Genomic DNA, 19,136 nt, shown 5'->3' with positions numbered 1-19,136 from the left:
TATAACCAAGACTCATAACTTACATATATAACATCCTTTTAATATGCTTTAAGCAATGGCTATTTTTAAGTAAAATGACCTCTTTGTTTACACCAAGATTTCAGATACAGCAGTACTTCTGATGTTCATTTTAAGGAACTAACAAAATTCTACTAATACAATTATTTTTTTGAATTCCAATTATACCAGTAATGATACACAGTTGAAAAATAACAGCACAATATGAGAGGCAAATCATTTATTAGGTCTTCAGATAATAACACTTTGTAATGAATGCAGCTTCCCAAATGTTCTCTGTCCATAGTTGAAAACTGACATAAATTCTAGCTGAAAATGTAGGTAATCCAGTAACTAAACATATAAATATGATTTAGAGGCAAGACTAAACTTTTAATTTCATACTGACTCAATTCTCTATAAAGAATCACATTATCAAATTTCACCATAAAATCATACAGCTTCTATCAGAACTCCAAATATTATGAATTAATTCAATCAATGGGTTTCCTGAACATTTAGATAGAAACAGATGAAGTGAGAGAAGAGTAGTTTAGTCTAGTGAGAAAGAAAAGTAGATGTGAAAGAGGAAAGTAGGAGGAACTTGCAAATCACAGTGCTTACATTCACCCAAAAATATAACTCCATTACTTTTTTCTCTGTTGTATAATTTTGGACAAAGTGATTAAGTTACCCTCAATTTCTTCATTTGTACGATGACATGAAGTGACACTTTCCTCAAAAAAACTCTTAATGTGATTAAATGACATAATGGGCAAAACTTGTTAAGCAATCAATAAATGAACCTATTTCTTTTTACAGAAAATTTTGGTATTGAGCACTTAGCTGTCCGACCAAGATTACAGTAGGACACATGAAATTTAGGTCAGCATGATTTGAAGAATAGGGATTAAAAGATGGAAAAGTACACTTTCTTCTTTTTCCTGTAACTTCTACAAAACATAATCTACTACTCTGAGCACCCAAAACATAAACCAATTTGTGCTAAAATAGGACAGTGTTAAATAGGCTTCTATGGGCTAACCTGGAAACTAAAATGGTGTAATGAAACAAGTTCCAAGTTCAAATGCCTCTCTTACACATGATCTGGAAGGCAACCTATTCAAAAATTACGGACTCCTTATTTTTCCTCTTGGAATTAAACAGTTTGTCTTTGTGAGCAAACAATTTCTAGGAACCCAAATGTAATTCAAAGAAATTATTCATAATTAGGAGTTGCTGCTAAGTATAAATCTACCATATAATATCTCTATAAAAGAACTGAGATAAGAATAAAAGCTTCTCACATGTCTTTCTCAAAGTGAGGTATTGAAACACTTAAAAAAATGTCTTTATCCTAACAAGTTTTATTAGTCATTAGTTTTCACTTTTCCCAATGGGAGCTATCTTTTCCCTTATCTCACCATAGTTATATGCCAGACTCAAAATGCAATCTCTCCCTTTTAGGTCTAATTTGAAGAGCTGCAGAAAGCAGTTTACAACTTGAAATGATAAAACAAACAAAAGAGCACCGGGGATTTAGCTCAGTGGTTTCGCTGCCTGCGGCGCAAGCACAAAGACCTGAGTTCAATCCCCGGTACCAAAAAAATTAAAAAATTAAAAAATTTAAAACAAAAGAATTTCCAATAAGGAATGTGAGGACTTTAAGAAGCAACTGATGACTTAAAATAAGGAATAATAAAGTCATAAGTCACCAGAGTGAATAAAAAACAGCTGAGCAGTGGCAGAACTAAATCTCACTCACCTACCTGCCATATCCCTAAATGGCCATATTTTAAAATAATGCAATATAGTGAACAGGACAAGGGTTTTAGGACCAGATTTAGTTGTAAATCCCACTCTGCTACAGAATACCTGTTAAACAAATTAATAACTCTATATCACATTATTTCTATCTGTAAAATAACAAAACCTATTATCATAGTGTTATTAGACAGATTGGAAAGTTATAGAAAACATAATCCTTGGCACATTGTAACCATTCAAAAACTAGTACTCATTAGATCTCATTAAACCAACAATGGAACTCCATAACTCAGGGCAGTCTAGATCTGCTCTGTCCACTAGGGAAGCCACTAATTACACGCGGCGACTGAGCACTTGAAATGTGACTAGTCTGAATGGAGATGCACTTGTGAATATAAAATACACACTTGGCCGGGAATTTAGCTCAGTGGTGCCAGGTGTGCCTTGCAAGCGCAAAGTCCTGAGTTTGATCCCCAGTACAAAAAAAAAAAAATTGGGGCCAGGGGATTTAGCTCAGTGGTTCTGGTGCCTGCCTCCCAAGTGTAAGGTCCCAAGTTCGATCCCCGGTACCAAAACATAAAAAAAATTAAAAAAAAATAAAATACAAACTCGATTTTGAACATCTGGCACAAAAAAAGAAACACAAAATATTTCATCAACAACTTTTATATTGCTATATACAAAATTATATTCTAGCTATACTGGGTTAAATATATTAATCACATTGAATTCACCAGTTTTATTTTGTCTTAATGCAGCTACTACAAATATTAAAATTCCATATGTGACTTCTATTAGATTTCTATTCAACAGCTCTGGTCTAAACAAATCAAATTATTAAGAAAGTTTCAAATGAGCGATGGCAGAAAACTTCCCAAGGAGGGGAAAAGAACTTGACATACAGATAAGTGAGGCATACAGGACTCCAGCTAGCCTTAATCAAAAAAATCTACACATAGGCATAGAATAGTTGGGATTCCAGAAATCCAACAGAAGAACAAAATTCTACAAGCAGTGAGAGAAAAGAAACAAATCACATACAAAGGAAAGCCCATCAGAATCACAGCAGACTTCTCAATGCAAAGCCTCAAGGCAAGAAGAGCTTGGAGTGATGTAGTTCAAGCCCTAAAGGAAAACAGCCTCCAACCCAGATTGATGTACCCTGCAAAACTACCTTTCAAAATTGATGGAGAAATAAGATACTTTCATGATAAAGAGCACCTCAGGAACTTCATGAATACCAAACCAACACTCCAAAAAATTTTAGACAATGCCCTAGGAAAAGACAATGAGGATTACAACCCCAGGAAACCCAGCAGAATGAATCCATTGGGCATGACAAATTAAACGCAAGGGGGAGAATCCAACAAAAAGAAAAAGTCATGACAAGGCTTTTAAAACTTTTAACTTCATCTCCCTAATGAGTGTATAATTCAATCTTATTATTGTGCTGATTAGTATTTTCCTGATTCTAGAGTTGCACACCATTCCTTGTGCTGTACTGGCTATTTATCCTCTTCTTATGTCTACATTTTAATTGGGTTGTCTATTAATGAGCTCTAAGCATTCTTTATATATTCTGCTCATAGGTTATATGCATTGTAAATATGGTCTGTTTAAGGACTACTTTTCATTTTAATGATGTCATTTGAAAAAATTTTGATGGAATCTCATTCATCAATTTTTTTCTTTTATACATCATGTTTTTTGTATCCTAGGTAGTTCTTGCCTACCCTGAATTCATAAATATTTTCCCTTATAATTTCTTCTTAAAGTTTTATACTTTTAGGCTTTCTTATTTAGGTTCATAGATACCTTCAAGTTATTTTCATGTATGAAATAAAGGGTTGAGGTTAATTTTTTATATATGGATACCAGGTGTTCTAGTGCCATTTCCTGAAAACACTATCTCTTCCTCAGCTCTTGAACTGAGTTTATATTCTATAAAATGCTAATGTTAAATAATCTTTCAAAGCTCAGTGGACCATATATGTGTGGTTCTATTTCTAGATTCTCTGTTTTATTCCAATGATCTATATGTCTTTCCTTACACCAACACTGCCTTGATTACTGTAGTTTTAGAAGAAGTCTTAAAATTAGGTATTAAACATCTTCCAACACTGTTTTTGTTTTTGTTTTTAACTTTTCTAGGTCCTTTGTACTCCTACATAACTTTTAAATTTCAATATCCAATTCTTCATTTATAGCAAGTATACACAGACCTGAATTTTTATATATACCTTGTGTTTTCTAATCCTGCTAAATTCAAGTTCAAGTTCTAGGGGCTCCTCGAGATTTCTTAGTATTTTCTCTGTAGATGATCATTTCATCTACATATAAAGATTTTGTTTCTGCTATGCCAATCCTATCCTAGCTGTGTCATTTTATTGCCAGACTATTTTGGTGGGGACTAGGTTTCAAAGTTTAATGGACAGATGAAGAGTAAGCATATCTGCCCTTGTTCCCTACCTTAAGGAGAAAGCATTGTATCTTCTCCATTCATATAAGGCGTTCTCGCTGGAAGTATGGAGTATATGTCTTTAATCTGTTGAGAAGGTTCTGTTCTACTTCTAGTCTCCTGATAGCTTTTACCATGAACAGCTGTAGAATTTACTCCAATACTTTTTCTCCAACTAGTGACAGGATCATATGGCTTTTTCCTTTCCTCTATTTAAATGATGACTTTTGGGGGTGGATCTTCCATTGGTGAACCAACACTGCCATCCCTATAACAAAACCACTTTCTACATACTGCCAGATCTGAATTCTAATAGTTTGTTTTGTTAAACAAATTTCTATCTATGTTCATACTTTTTTCTTCTATTATCATTATCCAGTTTTAGGATTAACACAATGCTGAGTTTCTAAAATGAGGGGAGAAGTGTTCCTTCTTTTTTCTGCTTTAATTGTTTGATATAATTTATCAGTTAAAATGTTTATGAGCCTGATGTTGTCATATAGGTAGGCTTTCAAGCTAGGAATATACTTTCTTTCATAGGTGCTATTCAAATTTTATATTTCCTCCAGAGTTAGTTTAATTAATTGTCTTCCAAGGTACTTCTTAGAAGTTGTCAAATTTATTTCAAAAAAAGATTTTTGTAATATGCTTTCTATATCCTTTTAAATTCTGTAAAATCTGTGGTAATGTCTCCTAGATCTTGATATTGTAATTTAAAAAATGTATAACTGATATTGTGTAACAGGAAGAAAAGATCTAAAAGGGCAGGGGAATTGGGAGGGGTAGGGGAAGGGAAAAAAGGGAAAGGAAAAAATATGAGAAGAGGAAAAAAATGGAAACAAGGTCTTTGCAAATAGGGAAGGGTGGAGGAGGTGAAGGGAAGGCAAGGGAAGGAGAAAAAAATAAGAACCAAGAGACTCATGTAATGGTACAAGATTCCAATGATGAATGTAACTGTATTTTATACCTAAAATGTACCAATAAAGTTAATGGGGGGAAAAAACAGTTTCAAATGAAAAATGTGAAATTTTCATTATGTGCTTTATATGAATTATCTAGGAAAATGAAGATCCTTATGCACTTTAAATTCCTACTAATTTAAGCTGTACAGTTTAAGTATTTTATTTATCAAATTATTTATTTTATACCTCCTAGTCTCTTGATTATCCTTGTTTAATCAATTACCTATTCATAGGAACACACCTTATCTTCCCACTTTGATAATAATAGCACTCATGCTATTTTACAAATTAGTTAAAGAACAGCATGTGACAAACTATTCTTCTCTATCAACTATAGGAACTGTCTGGTCCTCAGATAATGTTAACAGAAGCTTACTGTAAGGTATTCTTAACAAATATTTTACTGCCTTAAATTCAATGCTATATTTTGGATTAAGCAACATATTACATCTCTGACTTTCTTAGCAAATCAACCTTCTCATAGTTATCAGGGCTAAAATCTAGTTTCAAGTTGTTTCATTGGCCATTATATACCAATAAAATAAAATTCTTGTTCAGTTCTAGAAATAAAGAAGGCACTTAAGTAATGAGAAAAGGTAACTCCCTTTTATCTGCTCAAACAGCTTGAGAGAAAAATTTTAAAATACTGATAAGGACTATAAATTTAACCAGCTCTTCTTAGTACTTTTCACTGACAGAGAATGTAGAGTACTGAACACATATTCCTTAAATTATATTAGTATAGCGAGAGACTAACTTTTAAATAATATTAAAATTATAGAGTTCATATCATTTCACATATTTCCAAAGCATTTCCATAGACGTATCACTTTAGTTCTTTACAAAAAAACATCAATGACTGGAAGTAAAGTTAATTTTACTATGTTCTCAACAGACTGATACAAAAAGCAAGGCCCAGAGGTTATGAGTAACTTATTTGCCCCAAGTTAGCAGCTGAGAATAAGATAAAGCATTTTTAACATGGCTGCCTGGTGGGTAAGACTGTAGCCTCTCAAGTCACACACTGGGTTGAAATGGTGGCCCTAACTCAGATGTGAGACCTTGGACATGCCACTTATAACCTTATTTCCTCTAAGCTTCGGTTTTCAGAAAGGGATACTAGTAGTCACCCTCATAAAAATTTAAGTGCTCACACACAAAAAGTACTCACTAAATATTTCATCTTAATCATTTAAGCCATCAGATTCTGAAAGAACAGACATTTGGAGATGACATTTAAAAAAATTTTTTTTGTCATAAGAATACTCCTAGAACATCTTGAACCAACATAAATGTTCAGATATATGTTTCATTTTTGTCAAATTCATTCATGTCACTCCCTTTTTTAAAAGAAATTACTTCTAAACACTTTCATGAAAGAAACCTACATTAATTTAAATTGTGTGATATTTAAACACGCCTGTAATCCCAGCACTTGGGAGGCTGAGGCAGGAGGATCACTGCCAGTTCAAGGCCAGCCTGAATTGCATAGCAAGACCCTGTCTCAAAAAAAAAAAAAAAAAATAGGAAAAAAAGTGTAAAGAATATACAGTATACAGAGTTCTCGTATATTTAGATCCATTAAAAGACAATCCAGCAGAGTGGTTAAGAGCTACTGAGTTCAAATATGGAGTCTATTTTCTGCATGACCTTGAGCAAGTTCCTTAACATGCTTATCTTTACAATGAGGTAAATGGGCCAGGGATTTAGCTCAGTGGTTCCACTGCCTGCCTCACAAGCGCAAGGGCCCAAGTTCGATCCCCCATACCAAAAAAAAAAAAAAAAAAATGGGGTAAATATCTATCTTATGAAGATTAAATAATTGTTTAGCTCACTGTCCAGCACATAGTTGACACTATGTAATGCTATCTGTTATTATTATTATTACTATGTGCAATGCACTGAGCTTTATTTTACATGTTATCATTTCATTAATTCTCATTTAACCCAATTTTACAGATGTAAGTATTTAGGGTTACACTGGCTAAGCAACCTGTCTTTAGTTAAAAGGGGGAAAAAAAGGTAGCAAGTAGAAGGGCCAGTATTCCAACCCAGGTTCTTTATGCCAGTGTTTTCTTAAACTAGGATCTATAGGCATGGAGATACACAAGTTTTCACTCTGATGATTTCTTTTTTTTTTTGGTACCAGGGATCGAACTTGGGTCCTGGCACTTGCTCAGCAGGCGGCGAAACCACTGAGCTAAATCCCTGGCCCTGATGATTTCTAATTTTAAATTACTCTAGAGATAATTTTCAAATGAGAGACATTTTCATAAAGTAGATGTTAATTTCTTGTATCATCAAAGTAACATAGGAAAAACCTGTGGTATTCACAGAACATATTCCTAGAGATCTAGTGATTTTTTTTCAAAGTAGTCAGTTTTGTGTCACTAGCTTCTCATTCTTTAAGAATGAGAACAACTATTCTTCAAAATTCTTAAGCTCATTTTAATTTTAGGTACCAACTTCTAGAAGTTTAGGCTAGTTTAACTGCTTAAAACAGTAAAAAAATTTTTAAAAACCCACATATGGCACTTCTTTGTAACACCTGATATTGGATTAAAAAAAATTAAAGAAATAGTAAAAAGGTGGCTATTGCTCTAGTAAACAGTACTGGTATTCACAGCATCTATCTCTCATCTTTACTCCAATTATTCCTGTACAATAAATAGCCCACAGGACATTTCCACTTGAGCAACTTAACCAATACAACCAAAATGAATTCAACTTTCTATACCACATTTTCCCAAACAAGATCCTTCTTTGGTATCTGTACTTCATCTCAACGGTATTACCATTCTCTCAGTTACCCAGATTCGTGGGCACAGAATAATCTTTGACTCTGAATGAAATATAGAGAATAAAGAAAGTTAAAACAACACAGCAGTCACCCATCTATTTCTTTCTTCAAATAGATTCATAAGTCCTACTCCATTCCCACAATCATCAACCTCCTTCAGGTTTTATAACTCCAGGGTTTATCACCTCACCTCTTCCCTCCAATCCTATTACCATTCTACCTATACCATTTGTTTATCCTTCTTAAAAGACCAATTTGATCACACTAGTTCTCTGCTTTAAATCCTCCACATATTCCCATTGCTCAACCCACAAAATCAAGTCCAAACTTGAAATTCAGGGGTTTTAATCATTTAAACCTGAATGAGCTTTCAGTGAAACTTCCCTTTTTACAAAAGTGTAGCATTCATCACATACTATCCTACATTTCTTTTTGGTACCGAAGATCAAACTCGGGACCTTGCGCTTGGGAGGCAGGTGCTGGAACCACTGAGCTAAATCCCTGGCCCCAGTATCCTACATTTCTTAACCATTTCCTGTGATTATTACTAGTGGAGAATTCTGCAAGGATAAGCTTTTTTGTTGTTGTTTAAAAATTCTTATCAGGAACAAAGTAATCAAATAGTGAGTTAGATAATGAGTTAATCAGTGCTTATGTTCAGTGATCCCTTAGTATGCATGAAGTATTGGTTCCCACACCTCTGGGGGAATAACACTGTGCAGAGATGTGCAAGTCTTTTATGTAACATGATATATTACTTGTATAACCTATGCAAAACCTCCCACATACCTTAAATCATTTATATTATTTATAATCCCTAATACTATGTAAATGTTATATAAATAGTTGCTCTATTTTATTGTTTAGGGAATAAGGACCAAAAAAATCTGTACATGTTCAGATGCATTATTTTCAAATATTTTTGATCTTCAGGTGGTACACAAGATTTTTCAAGTATTTTTGGTTCACAGTCGGTTGAATCCATGAATGAAGAACCCATGAAGAATCCATGAATGAAGAATGGATGCAGAGGGCCACCTGTGTTGGGGTCTTGGTAAGTGATCATTTATTTAACCAACAAATGTTTACTGAGTTATTAATTTATGCCATGGATACTAACGTGACTTCCCTCTCTATGAGTTTGCCACATACCCAGGCAATAACACTAAGTACTTTATATACATTACTGCACTTAATATTTAAAGCCATCCTGAGGCATGTATTATCATTTTTATTTTTAATTTGAGGCAATTAAGTTTCTAGTAAAGTTACAGAGTAGATAGAAGACAAGAGAGATTTCAACTCAAAAACTCAGTGAAAAGTCTGTACTGTTTACCACTATATTCTTCTACAGAAAGATTAATGCAAGAAGTACAATCTATCTGGCATGGTGAACTACACAATTATGTACTGTAATAAATACTATGAAGGATGCAAAGGATCTTATTTGAGCACAGAATAATGAGCCAGAGTCAAGAGGGTGGGGAGTTAAAGAAGATGTCCAGAGGCAACTTTCAAGAATGAACAGAAACAGGGCTGGGGATTTAGCTCAGTGGTTCTGCTGCCTGCCTCGCAAGCACAAGGACCTGAATTCAATCCCCGGTACCAAACAAACAAGTAAGAATGAACAGAAACCAAATAACAGAGAGGAAAAAACATTCCCAAAGAAGAGAATAGCATGTGCAAATGCACAGAAGCACAAAATTCCATGACTTATTCAGTAAATACCAAGTAGTTCAATTTTCCAGAAAATAAATGTGATGAGTGAGATTTGTAGGAAATGAACCATACATTAGAACAGTTTAACCAAGGAGTTTAGATTTAACCCATAGGAGGAAGCCACTGAGTAATTTTAAACAAGATATGATTATATGTGTGCTTTAGAAATACTGCTCTGGCACTAAAAAATGGACTGGAAGAGCTACAGCCTAGAAGCAAGAACACCTACTAAGCTAGTGAAAGAGTTCAGGTAAGAAACTAACCTAAAGCAGTGGTGATGCAAAGAAAAGACTGATTCAAAAGTAGCAGAAAAGAGAACTACGAGGAAGGAAAGAAAGGAAGGAATCCAGGCAAACACAAAGCTTTCTCCTGGGCTCTGGGAAGATAGAACACAACTAAAATAAGGAACAGAGGGGCAAAAACAAAGTGAAAGTAAGAAAAGCATCAGTTGGCACTAGTACTTCCGGTACAACCAAAAGATGTCTAATAAAACAAACAGGTAAGTCTAGAATTCAGAAGAGAAATCTAAAGTGAAATACAAAATTGAAAGATATTACGTAGGAGAGTGAATTAAACTGCCTAAGGAATGTATACATAAGGATAGCACCAAAGATAAAGTTCCAGAGACTAAAAATATTTAAAACATAGGCAGGTAAAAGTACAAAAACTAAGAGAATGTGGTAATGCAGAAGTTTTGGTAAGAAAAGTTTAATAAAGCAAGGAGTTGTTAATGCACTAAATGAATCAAAGGAGTGAGAAGTGGAAACTGAGTAACTGGTATCTTGAGGGAGACAGGTTACAGAGGAATTATTGGTAATGAAAATCAAACTATATAGGACTGAATGAGTAGGAGGGGAGGAAATAGAATGAACTGCTTGGCTAAGAAGAGCAGCATCTAGAGAACAGAGTTGAATGGCAGAGTGTAGCACTTTTTATAAGATGAGAAAGTGACTAGTGGAGAGGGAGATTTGTAAATGATACCTTTGTACTTAAAATCAGTATATGGAAAAATTATTCATGGTACAATATTAAATTTAAAAAATTAAAAATCAGTTGCATTATGTATATGCATTATCATATAGCATGATGTCACTTCAAATTCAGACTCAGCCCTCAAGGCCTTTAAGTCCATTATGATTTGGCCTGTGCCTAACCTCTGACTTCATTTGCCAATCTTTTTTTCTTCTTCATTCATTGTATACCAGCAACACTGATAATTCCTTCCGATCCTTCCACTTACAAGCTTGTTCTTGCTTCAGAAGTCGCACTTAGTGTTACTTTTGCCAGTATGTTCTCCCTGTCAATGACTAAATACTTCAAGTCATTCAGATTTCAGTTCAAATTTCACCTCAGAGAAGCCTGCCTACTTGTATTCCATACTGCATTATTCCTTCAGTCCACCCCTCCAAAGTTGCTAGCATCTCCTTATGTTAACTACCAGTATCTGAAATTCTTGCTTACTTGTCCATCTTCCCTGCTAGAAAAGAAGCTCCAAAAGAACAATTTCATCTTCCACATATCCATGTATTATTCACATTATTTCTGTTGATTCTGGCACATAATAATAGGCATTCTACAGTTGAATAGAAATCTACACATACACATATTTACATGAAAAATATTAAGGAAGCTCTGAAAGGTTCTAATATTTGAATTTATTAGTATCAGGTGTGGGAGTAAGACTAGGAAGAATGGTATATGTAATACTCACTTCTAGACAAGTCATGCCCTTTATAAAATAATGACCATGAGCCTAAGACAGCCAATCTACTCTGTTTTCTGTTTCGTGGGTGTGGGTGTGTGTGTGTGTGTGTGTGTGTGTGTGGAATTGTCATGATCTAATCATCTATGGAACAATCTGAATGCAGGCTGATCCTCAAGTTGATTTGATAGTTCTAAGTTGGAATCTTAAACCTTCAAGTGGGAAAATGCTTAAAAATCATGTAATCCAACCTCTACTTTTTCAGATTTAAAAGCAGTAATCTAATAATTAGTAAAAGTAATCTAATAAAAATAGGTTGATATAAAACCCAAAGATTAAATGATTAAGAACAATTTAAAAGACTAATTTACATTGTACATAATTCAAATAATAACTAATAAAAGCTGACAGTCACATATAACCTACAATCTTCTGGTGAAATAATTACTCAGAGTAAAAGTACTTCCTTAAGCTCATTAGTTGACCAATGAATATATACTCACTCATAATACCCACTCATTTCTAGTCACATTTTCTTCTTTTTTTTTTTTTGGTACCAGGGATCGAACTCAGGTCCTTGCGTTTGCGCAGCAGGTGGCGAAACCACTGAGCTAAATCCCCGGCCCTCTAGACACACTTTCTATACAAGTCATGCCCTTTATACAATAATGATCAGAAGCCTAAAACAGCCAATCTGTTCTGTTTTCTATTTGGGGGTTAAGAATCAGAATATGACAATGTATTCAGAATACATAAATATAGGGAGTAAAAATTAGTCACTCTTGAAACCCTAACATCATCCAGTGACCAGACTAACAACTGAACTAGCAGATACTTCTTTTTACCAGGGTACACAACATGTCAAGTATATCAAACATTTAAGTATACATTTTACTTTGATTCGAAATTTCTGCCTGAATTTCTACAATGTATCTTTTTTTTTTGGTTGGGGATCAATCAAACTAGGACCTTGCACTTTCAAGGCAGGCTGCATAACCACTGAGCTAAATCCCCAGCCCTACAATGTATCTTTAATGGAATAAAAACTACATGTTAAGTAAGCAGAAAATGCACTGCAAATATCAATTACAGAAAATGACTTAAACGTTTCAGCACAGAAATAAGCTACCAGAGCTTACCAGAAATATACCAAATTTCATCTGAACTTATGAATAATAGCACCTTAAGTTTTTTGCCAAACTATCTCATATTCTCATAGCAACTCCATGGACAGCAGATATTGTTACTCCCACTTAGCAGGTAAAAATGAAGCTCAGAGGTTAAAGAGTTTGGCCAAAATCATCAAACAAATCCAAACACCTTCATCTTAACCATTTAGCCATTTTTTTTTCCATTATCCAGACTACCTCACATTTACCATTTGCTAAAATCTAAAATGCTTTATGAGCTCTTCCCTGCCACCTACATGAAGGAGGAGAGTACCAGCATTCCTTCTCATCCTATTCTACTTGAAATTTTACACATAACATTAATCATTCATCTTAACAATGATGAAAAAGATGTGAACTGAGATTTGTGCTCAACAGTAATTCTGTATGAATGCCTACCAAATAGTCAGTTATTTTCTTAATCATAATAAAATAAAGGTACTCCCTCATCTAGAAAGCTCTCTACAAATGATACACAAAATAGTGTTAAGAAACAAGCTTATAATAGGAAAAAATCTGAAACTAAATCTTAGTCCCACTACTCATTAATTGTACACCTATGGGTACATTTTTAAACTTACTTTAATCTCATCGTCACCCATTAAAATAAGGATAACATCACCACTCTCTGTGAGTTGCTAGGAAGACTAAATTAGATAATATGTGAAAAGCACTTAGCTCTTAGAAAATCAGCAGATCACAAAGACAACCAATGCTGGTAGGTACTGATGATAGGTGATGCCATTTATGTAAATTTTACTTGTTTAATGTCCAGTGTGCCCTTGAATTTTTCCACCCAAATATCTGGAGGAGGACACAATACAGCAATTCCCAATGAAGCAATTAAAGTTCAGAGCTTGATTTCACTTCTCTTCCAACCCTTGTAAATTATGCAATATTGTAACAATCTATTGTTTAACTTGGAATTAGTTGTATCTAAATCAAAGCTTATACTATTTTGCATCAGTTAACTGCAACTTTCAATCTATTTTGAAATAAAATGATATAATAAGCCAAACCATGACAGAGTGAATTCTTCTTGGAAGAACAGGAAATCCTCAGGAAAAAAAATGGGGGAGGACCTAGCACTGCAAAACATCAACTCATACACTAATTTACTTTCTTTTAATCTTCACAAGCATCATCCTAGTCAGTGTTACCATCTTTCTATAGATTAGGAAAGGGAAGATCTAAGCACTCTTCTCTACAGGAAGGCTCTTACTCAATTCAAGGCCTTTACTCTTCTTGTAATGTCTGCCAAGAATGCTCCAGTCTCTCTACAAGGCCATCTCCTCCAGTTCCAAGTCTCACCTCAAACAGTACACCTCCTCTGATCAATTACTCTATCCTTTTTCCACCACAAAAATATGTTCTGTATTTGTTTTTATTTATGTGTTTAAGGAGGAATAAATCGACTTATTACTGTATCCTGGTTGTTTATAGAAGATGCTGGTTTAATGAATGAATGAACACACCTGCCTACAGTCAATCAGCAAGTAAATAAATGGCAAGGCCTTGAAACCAATCCAAATAAATTTTAATGCAAGCTCCTGAACTGGCTTATCATAGTGATAGCTACTATTTCCACAGTTGGGAGGGGAGGGTCACTGGGCTGGAAATCAACTAACAAGTATTCCTTACTGCTTTTAAAATATTCATTTTCTTTAAAGAAATGACAAAACTACTACACATATACTCATTCTATAAAAAACTTGGATTTCAAAAGGTATTATGTTGCCTTGAATCACAATTCAACTTGAAAAAAATACTTATAACATTCTGAATAACGGTAATACTTCTAGACCCTGAGTAACTGGCAAATGCACAAATATTTAAGGCTAAAAGACAGTTAAGCCACATACAAATGCATTTTGGTAATATCTGTTCTGAGTTGTTTTGAATTTCACACCATACAAGAAAACTTTAAAAGCAACCATAAACTACCATTCTGATAATGGTAATAATGTTCTTTCTTAAAGATAACATATGCATTCTGCTGTATTTCGCTGTTAAAACCACGTTCTCCCAAAAAGTCACCTCATGTAAAGTGCTACATGCAACTAAAGTAGATCACTTGCAACGTTACCTTACCCGTAGGATTAATACTTACTGAGTCCTCCATCCTCGGATACTCCAGTCCCTCTCATTCCTAGGTAAGTTAGTCCCAGTATTAGGAAAAATAAGCAGGCAGCAGTTAGGAGAACCATGGACAAGTAGTGAGCACTGAAACTTCCTGGTAGGGAAACCTCCTCCCGTTTAAACTGCTGCAGAAGTTCCTCCTCAGGTTCGGAAAGCTTCTGTTTGTTGTATGTGTTTTTCAGGTAGGTATGATTGGAGCCGGTATGGTTGGCGTGATTGATCCTGAGTGAACTAGGGGTGGCTCCAGCACTGGGAGGGAGGCTGTTGGAATAAATCCTGGAGGAGTCCACACTGAAGGTCCCACCGCCGATGTGATTGTTAGTTTTAAGAAGAGAGCCTGTAGACGAATCCAAGGTTGAGTCCAAGTCGGGAAGCGGCGAGGACAGGAGAGGGGCCAGTTTCTTTGAGCTTACACGGTATCTAGGAATGGGGCTGGAGTCCACTCGATCGCACCCACCTCCTTGCTCCGTCGCCGCCTCTTCGAGGTTTCGACTCCAGTCTAGACTACCCGCAGCCGCCGCCCTGTCATTCATCGCAAGTCCTCCCCCTCCTTGAACTGAGGTCTCCAGCCTGCTGCCGGCAGATTTAGCAGTCAAAGGGGAGAGAGGCTTACTATGGCTGCGTCTGGGCCGATGCCGGGAAAAGGAGTCATCCTTTAGTACCTGTCTGGTGGAGGCCACGTCGTCCACCTCCTCTTCCTCCGAGTCCGAATAGTTTTCCCGGCAGCTGTAGGGAAGAAGGCGGCTGCCGTTCACGGCTCGGCTCGCCCACAGCGGCTCCTCCGCCTCGGGGTCTCCGTCCTCCCGGTCGTCTCCCTCCTCCTCCTCGTCCTCCACCGCCGCATCTTTCCCCGACTGGATCTGCAGCTCCGCGCCCTCCGATCTCCTGGCCCCCCACCACGAGTGGGGCTTCCTCCGCTCGGCCGAGTGGCTGTTAGTCACCTCGCTGGCGGCCAGGGGCGCCGGCGGCGCTTTGAGCCCGCGGTACTGGAGCACAGCCCGGTCCTTCCTGCTGCCACTGCCGCCGGCCTGGTCCCGGGGACTGGCCTCCACGTCCGACTCGTCCGAGCTGAAGCCCAGCAACACTTTGCTGCCAGCCGTGGGGGCGGCTGCGGCGGCCACGGGCCCTCCCGGGGGGGTCTCCGAACCCGAGGCCGCGATTCGGCTCAGGCCCCCAGGGGTCCGCAAGTAGGACAGGTCGCCCGAGACCGGCCTGACCCCCATCCCCGCCGCCCCCGCCGCCCCCGCCGCCGTGGGTCCAGCGGCCGCGACCGTGGCGGCTGCCGTGTTATTGTTATTACTGTTCCGCGTCTTGTTGCCGCGGCCCCCTGACCGATGCTGCTGCTGCTCTTCCTCCCAAAGCTTCTTTAGCTTCTTGAGGTAGACCGGGCGGGTGCTCTCTGTCACGGGGCCGGGAGACAGGCCGTAACGGCGGAGCTGAGAAAAAAGCTCCTCATCCGAAAGCTGCTGGGGCGACGAAGCCGCTGCCGCCGCCATTTTCTCTCCAGGGTGTTTTACAAGCTCCGCGCTACCGGAAGTGACGCGCCGCCCTAGACCCTGAACTAGACCGGGCTGCGTCGCCCTCCCGGCACCGCGAGCGCCTCGGCCAATGGGAGGCGGGGAGGCGCTCACCTGAGCGGGAAAGGGCCACCTGAGCGGCGCAAGGCTCCGCCGCGGCTTTTTCTGTGCTCTCAAGTGGGGCCGCTGCTGCGTCCTCCTCTCCGGCCGTCTGTCCCGCTGCTCACCACCCTGTCCTTCCAAGCGCCTCTTACTAAACCACACAGTGACCTCTTCCTCCAGGTTCCTGCCACTGGGCAGTAATTCTTGAAAGGAAATTTGCGTGCAAGTTCATGGATTAGTTTTCTTCCAGATTCCTGCTGCAGAGGGAACTGAGAGACGAAAAGAAATACTGAAAGCTGGACTCGATTGGCATTTTCCTGTTCGACTCTAGATTCTTTTCGGTTTGTCCGCTTGATAAAGAAAGAAAGAAAAAAGACTGTCTTGCTGCTCTTTTTGAAAAGCAACAACCCACTTTCCACCAGCCCCGTTACAAGACACCTAGAGTAGACACCATGCAAATTTCAAGATTAATAGCTAGCTATTCGTTCATTAGTTAAAAGTAAGTTATTAACATGTTTTTCTTTTATAGAAGTCTGATGACCTTACAAGGTCATTTGGGGAAATGAAAGACACTATCATCTGTTTTATGACTGAAGAAGTACACATCATCCTATTTCCTTCTTAGTACCTTTCCAATAGTTATTAATACTATCATTTGTTTTAAAAGTATTTGTTATCCCTTTGAACCGTTAGCTCCATGCACAGAGAACCCTTGCTTCTATTATTCACAGCACTAGTAGAAACGCAAGTTTGTTGAATGAGTTAAAGAATTAAAAGGCTATGAGATGAACATTTTGACATGAGAATAGTACCTGGTGAAGCAGATTAAAACACTATACAATGCCAAAACCAAAGACAGTTAAGATTTGGGAATCCTGCCCTCTCATTTACATTATAGGAAATGAATTCCAGAAGACAAATTTGCCCAACTTCGTGAAAATGACTTCCCATGTCCTTAAACCCTGGCAGAGCTGGCAATTTTGAGTACCCTAGTGGCTACACAGCAGCACCTAGAACTGTATCTCGAACATTACAATCTTTTGTCAGGTACTGTAGCCTAATACATTATACCCTTCTATAAAGAAAAAAAAATGTTAGTCACCTCAACTTTCTTTTTCCGATCCTGGGTATTGAACCCAGGGGCTTTGCAGTGAGCTAGATTCCCAGCCCCATTTTATTTTTTGAGACAAGCCCTCACTAAGCAGCTAAATTATCCAGTATGGGATTGAATTTACAACCATTCCATCTCAGCCTTCCAGATTGGTGGGATTACAGGCATGCACCACTGTGCCTGGCTCAATAACCTCAAATTTTTTACTTTTAGCAAAAGCTTGTCATCCTTGAAATAAAAACAAAATAAAACCAAAACACAAACTTTTATGTAGAAAGTCACTTCTTGGTTCTTAATATTGAGACTTTAACATTTACAAATGTTCCTGAGTCCATGACTGCTAGGCATAATAAATTATAGTGTCTGTGATGATGACTCCAAGTTTATTACCGTAATTATCTGGGTAGGGAATCAAATTATTACAAGCTTACCATTCCTGTATCCCAGTAGACCAGAGTGGTTAGGCTTTGAGCTTTGGCCTTAAACAAAAGTGGGTATGGACCCAGTCTTGTCTCTTAATTTTATTCTTAGTTCAACATTTGTCTCATGCCCTATTGGCCCTTCAGGTAAGCATCATAGAGGTCTGTTGGTTTAGCCTCTGATTTTCATGAGCCTTTAAATATTCTACAGGGACTGTTGGACCATTTATATTTACGTCTGTAACTTTGGATAAATGATTTACTCTTCCTGAGCTTTTCTGTATACACAAACAAATGAGGTATGACAAACCTTTCCCTGAAGGCTATTTTAAGGATTAAATGAGATAAACATACAGTGAACACTCAATAAGTGCTAGTCAATAATGTAAAGCATTGTATGTACCCATTTAGTAGCATGGGTCCTGAGAACTCCAGGTAACCACAATTAAAATGCCACTCCACATACAGAAGTAGAAATTGATTAAACTTCGTTCAAGATATTCATAATCACATTTAGGATTTAATAAAGATCGGGGGCTTTGGTAAACAAAGTTCTTGGTCATTTCAGCCTTTGGAGGCAGAGGTTTGGAATGAAATAGGAACCAAAGTCTCCAGTGTCCAAGTTATGTGCCTTAGGATAAATCTTAGACTTTCAGAATCTTAACTTATTCCTTTTAAAACTGTTGACACTATTGCCTACACCACTTGGCAAATAATTAGTATTGAATAAAAATTTGAAAATGATGAATGAATAAAGTATGTAAAAATGCCATTCAAGTATGTTGTTAACATGTTAGGTATGATTGCCAGATATTAATAGCAATGACAATGCATTGATATACAACTTTACACTTTACAAGAACCTTTATACACATGATCTCATTTGGTCTAGGAAAAAAAATCTTTCCTCTCTGAGGATACTGAGGGGATGATTTAGTGCAGGGAACTGTATGAGATTATAATTCCCCTTAGTTTGGGTGTTTGAATAGTCTAGACATTTTCTCAGGAGGACCTTCACTGCTTCAGCCCTGACACTTTTTACTTCTCACTTCTGGCATTTGCTTCCTTTGCCAGTGGATCTTACTCCTGCATCTAGATTGGCTAACTTTTTTTTTTGGTACAGAGGATCAAACTCAAGACCTTGCATTTCAGAGGCAGGCAGCACCACTGAGCTAAACCCCTGGCCCCAGATTGGCTAATTTTTAAAGTACAGGCTATTCTATATACAGATACTTGACAGGGAGTACAATCTCAAGCTCACTGTTGTTCCACAG

General features: G+C 37.4%; 1 protein-coding gene across 1 annotated transcript in view; it reads right to left on the bottom strand.

Moving 5' to 3' along the window:
- Lemd3 (LEM domain containing 3) overlaps window positions 1-16,254 on the bottom strand; it is a 68,680-nt gene extending 52,426 nt beyond the window's left edge. The window contains exon 1 of the mRNA XM_087192247.1: window positions 14,685-16,254. Within this exon, the coding sequence (XP_087048373.1) occupies window positions 14,685-16,209 (1,525 nt within the window). The 5' untranslated portion in view covers window positions 16,210-16,254. The remainder of the gene's footprint in view (window positions 1-14,684) is intronic.
- Window positions 16,255-19,136: the final 2,882 nt, after the last annotated feature.

The sequence above is a fragment of the Heterocephalus glaber genome, unplaced genomic scaffold (assembly GCF_053883595.1).
Source record: "Heterocephalus glaber isolate CG9 unplaced genomic scaffold, H.glaber_assembly_v1.0 deba00001569, whole genome shotgun sequence".
Classification (NCBI taxonomy): Eukaryota; Metazoa; Chordata; class Mammalia; order Rodentia; family Bathyergidae; genus Heterocephalus; species Heterocephalus glaber.
Note: the sequence above shows the minus strand (reverse complement) of the source record. Positions and strands in the feature narration are given on the sequence as shown.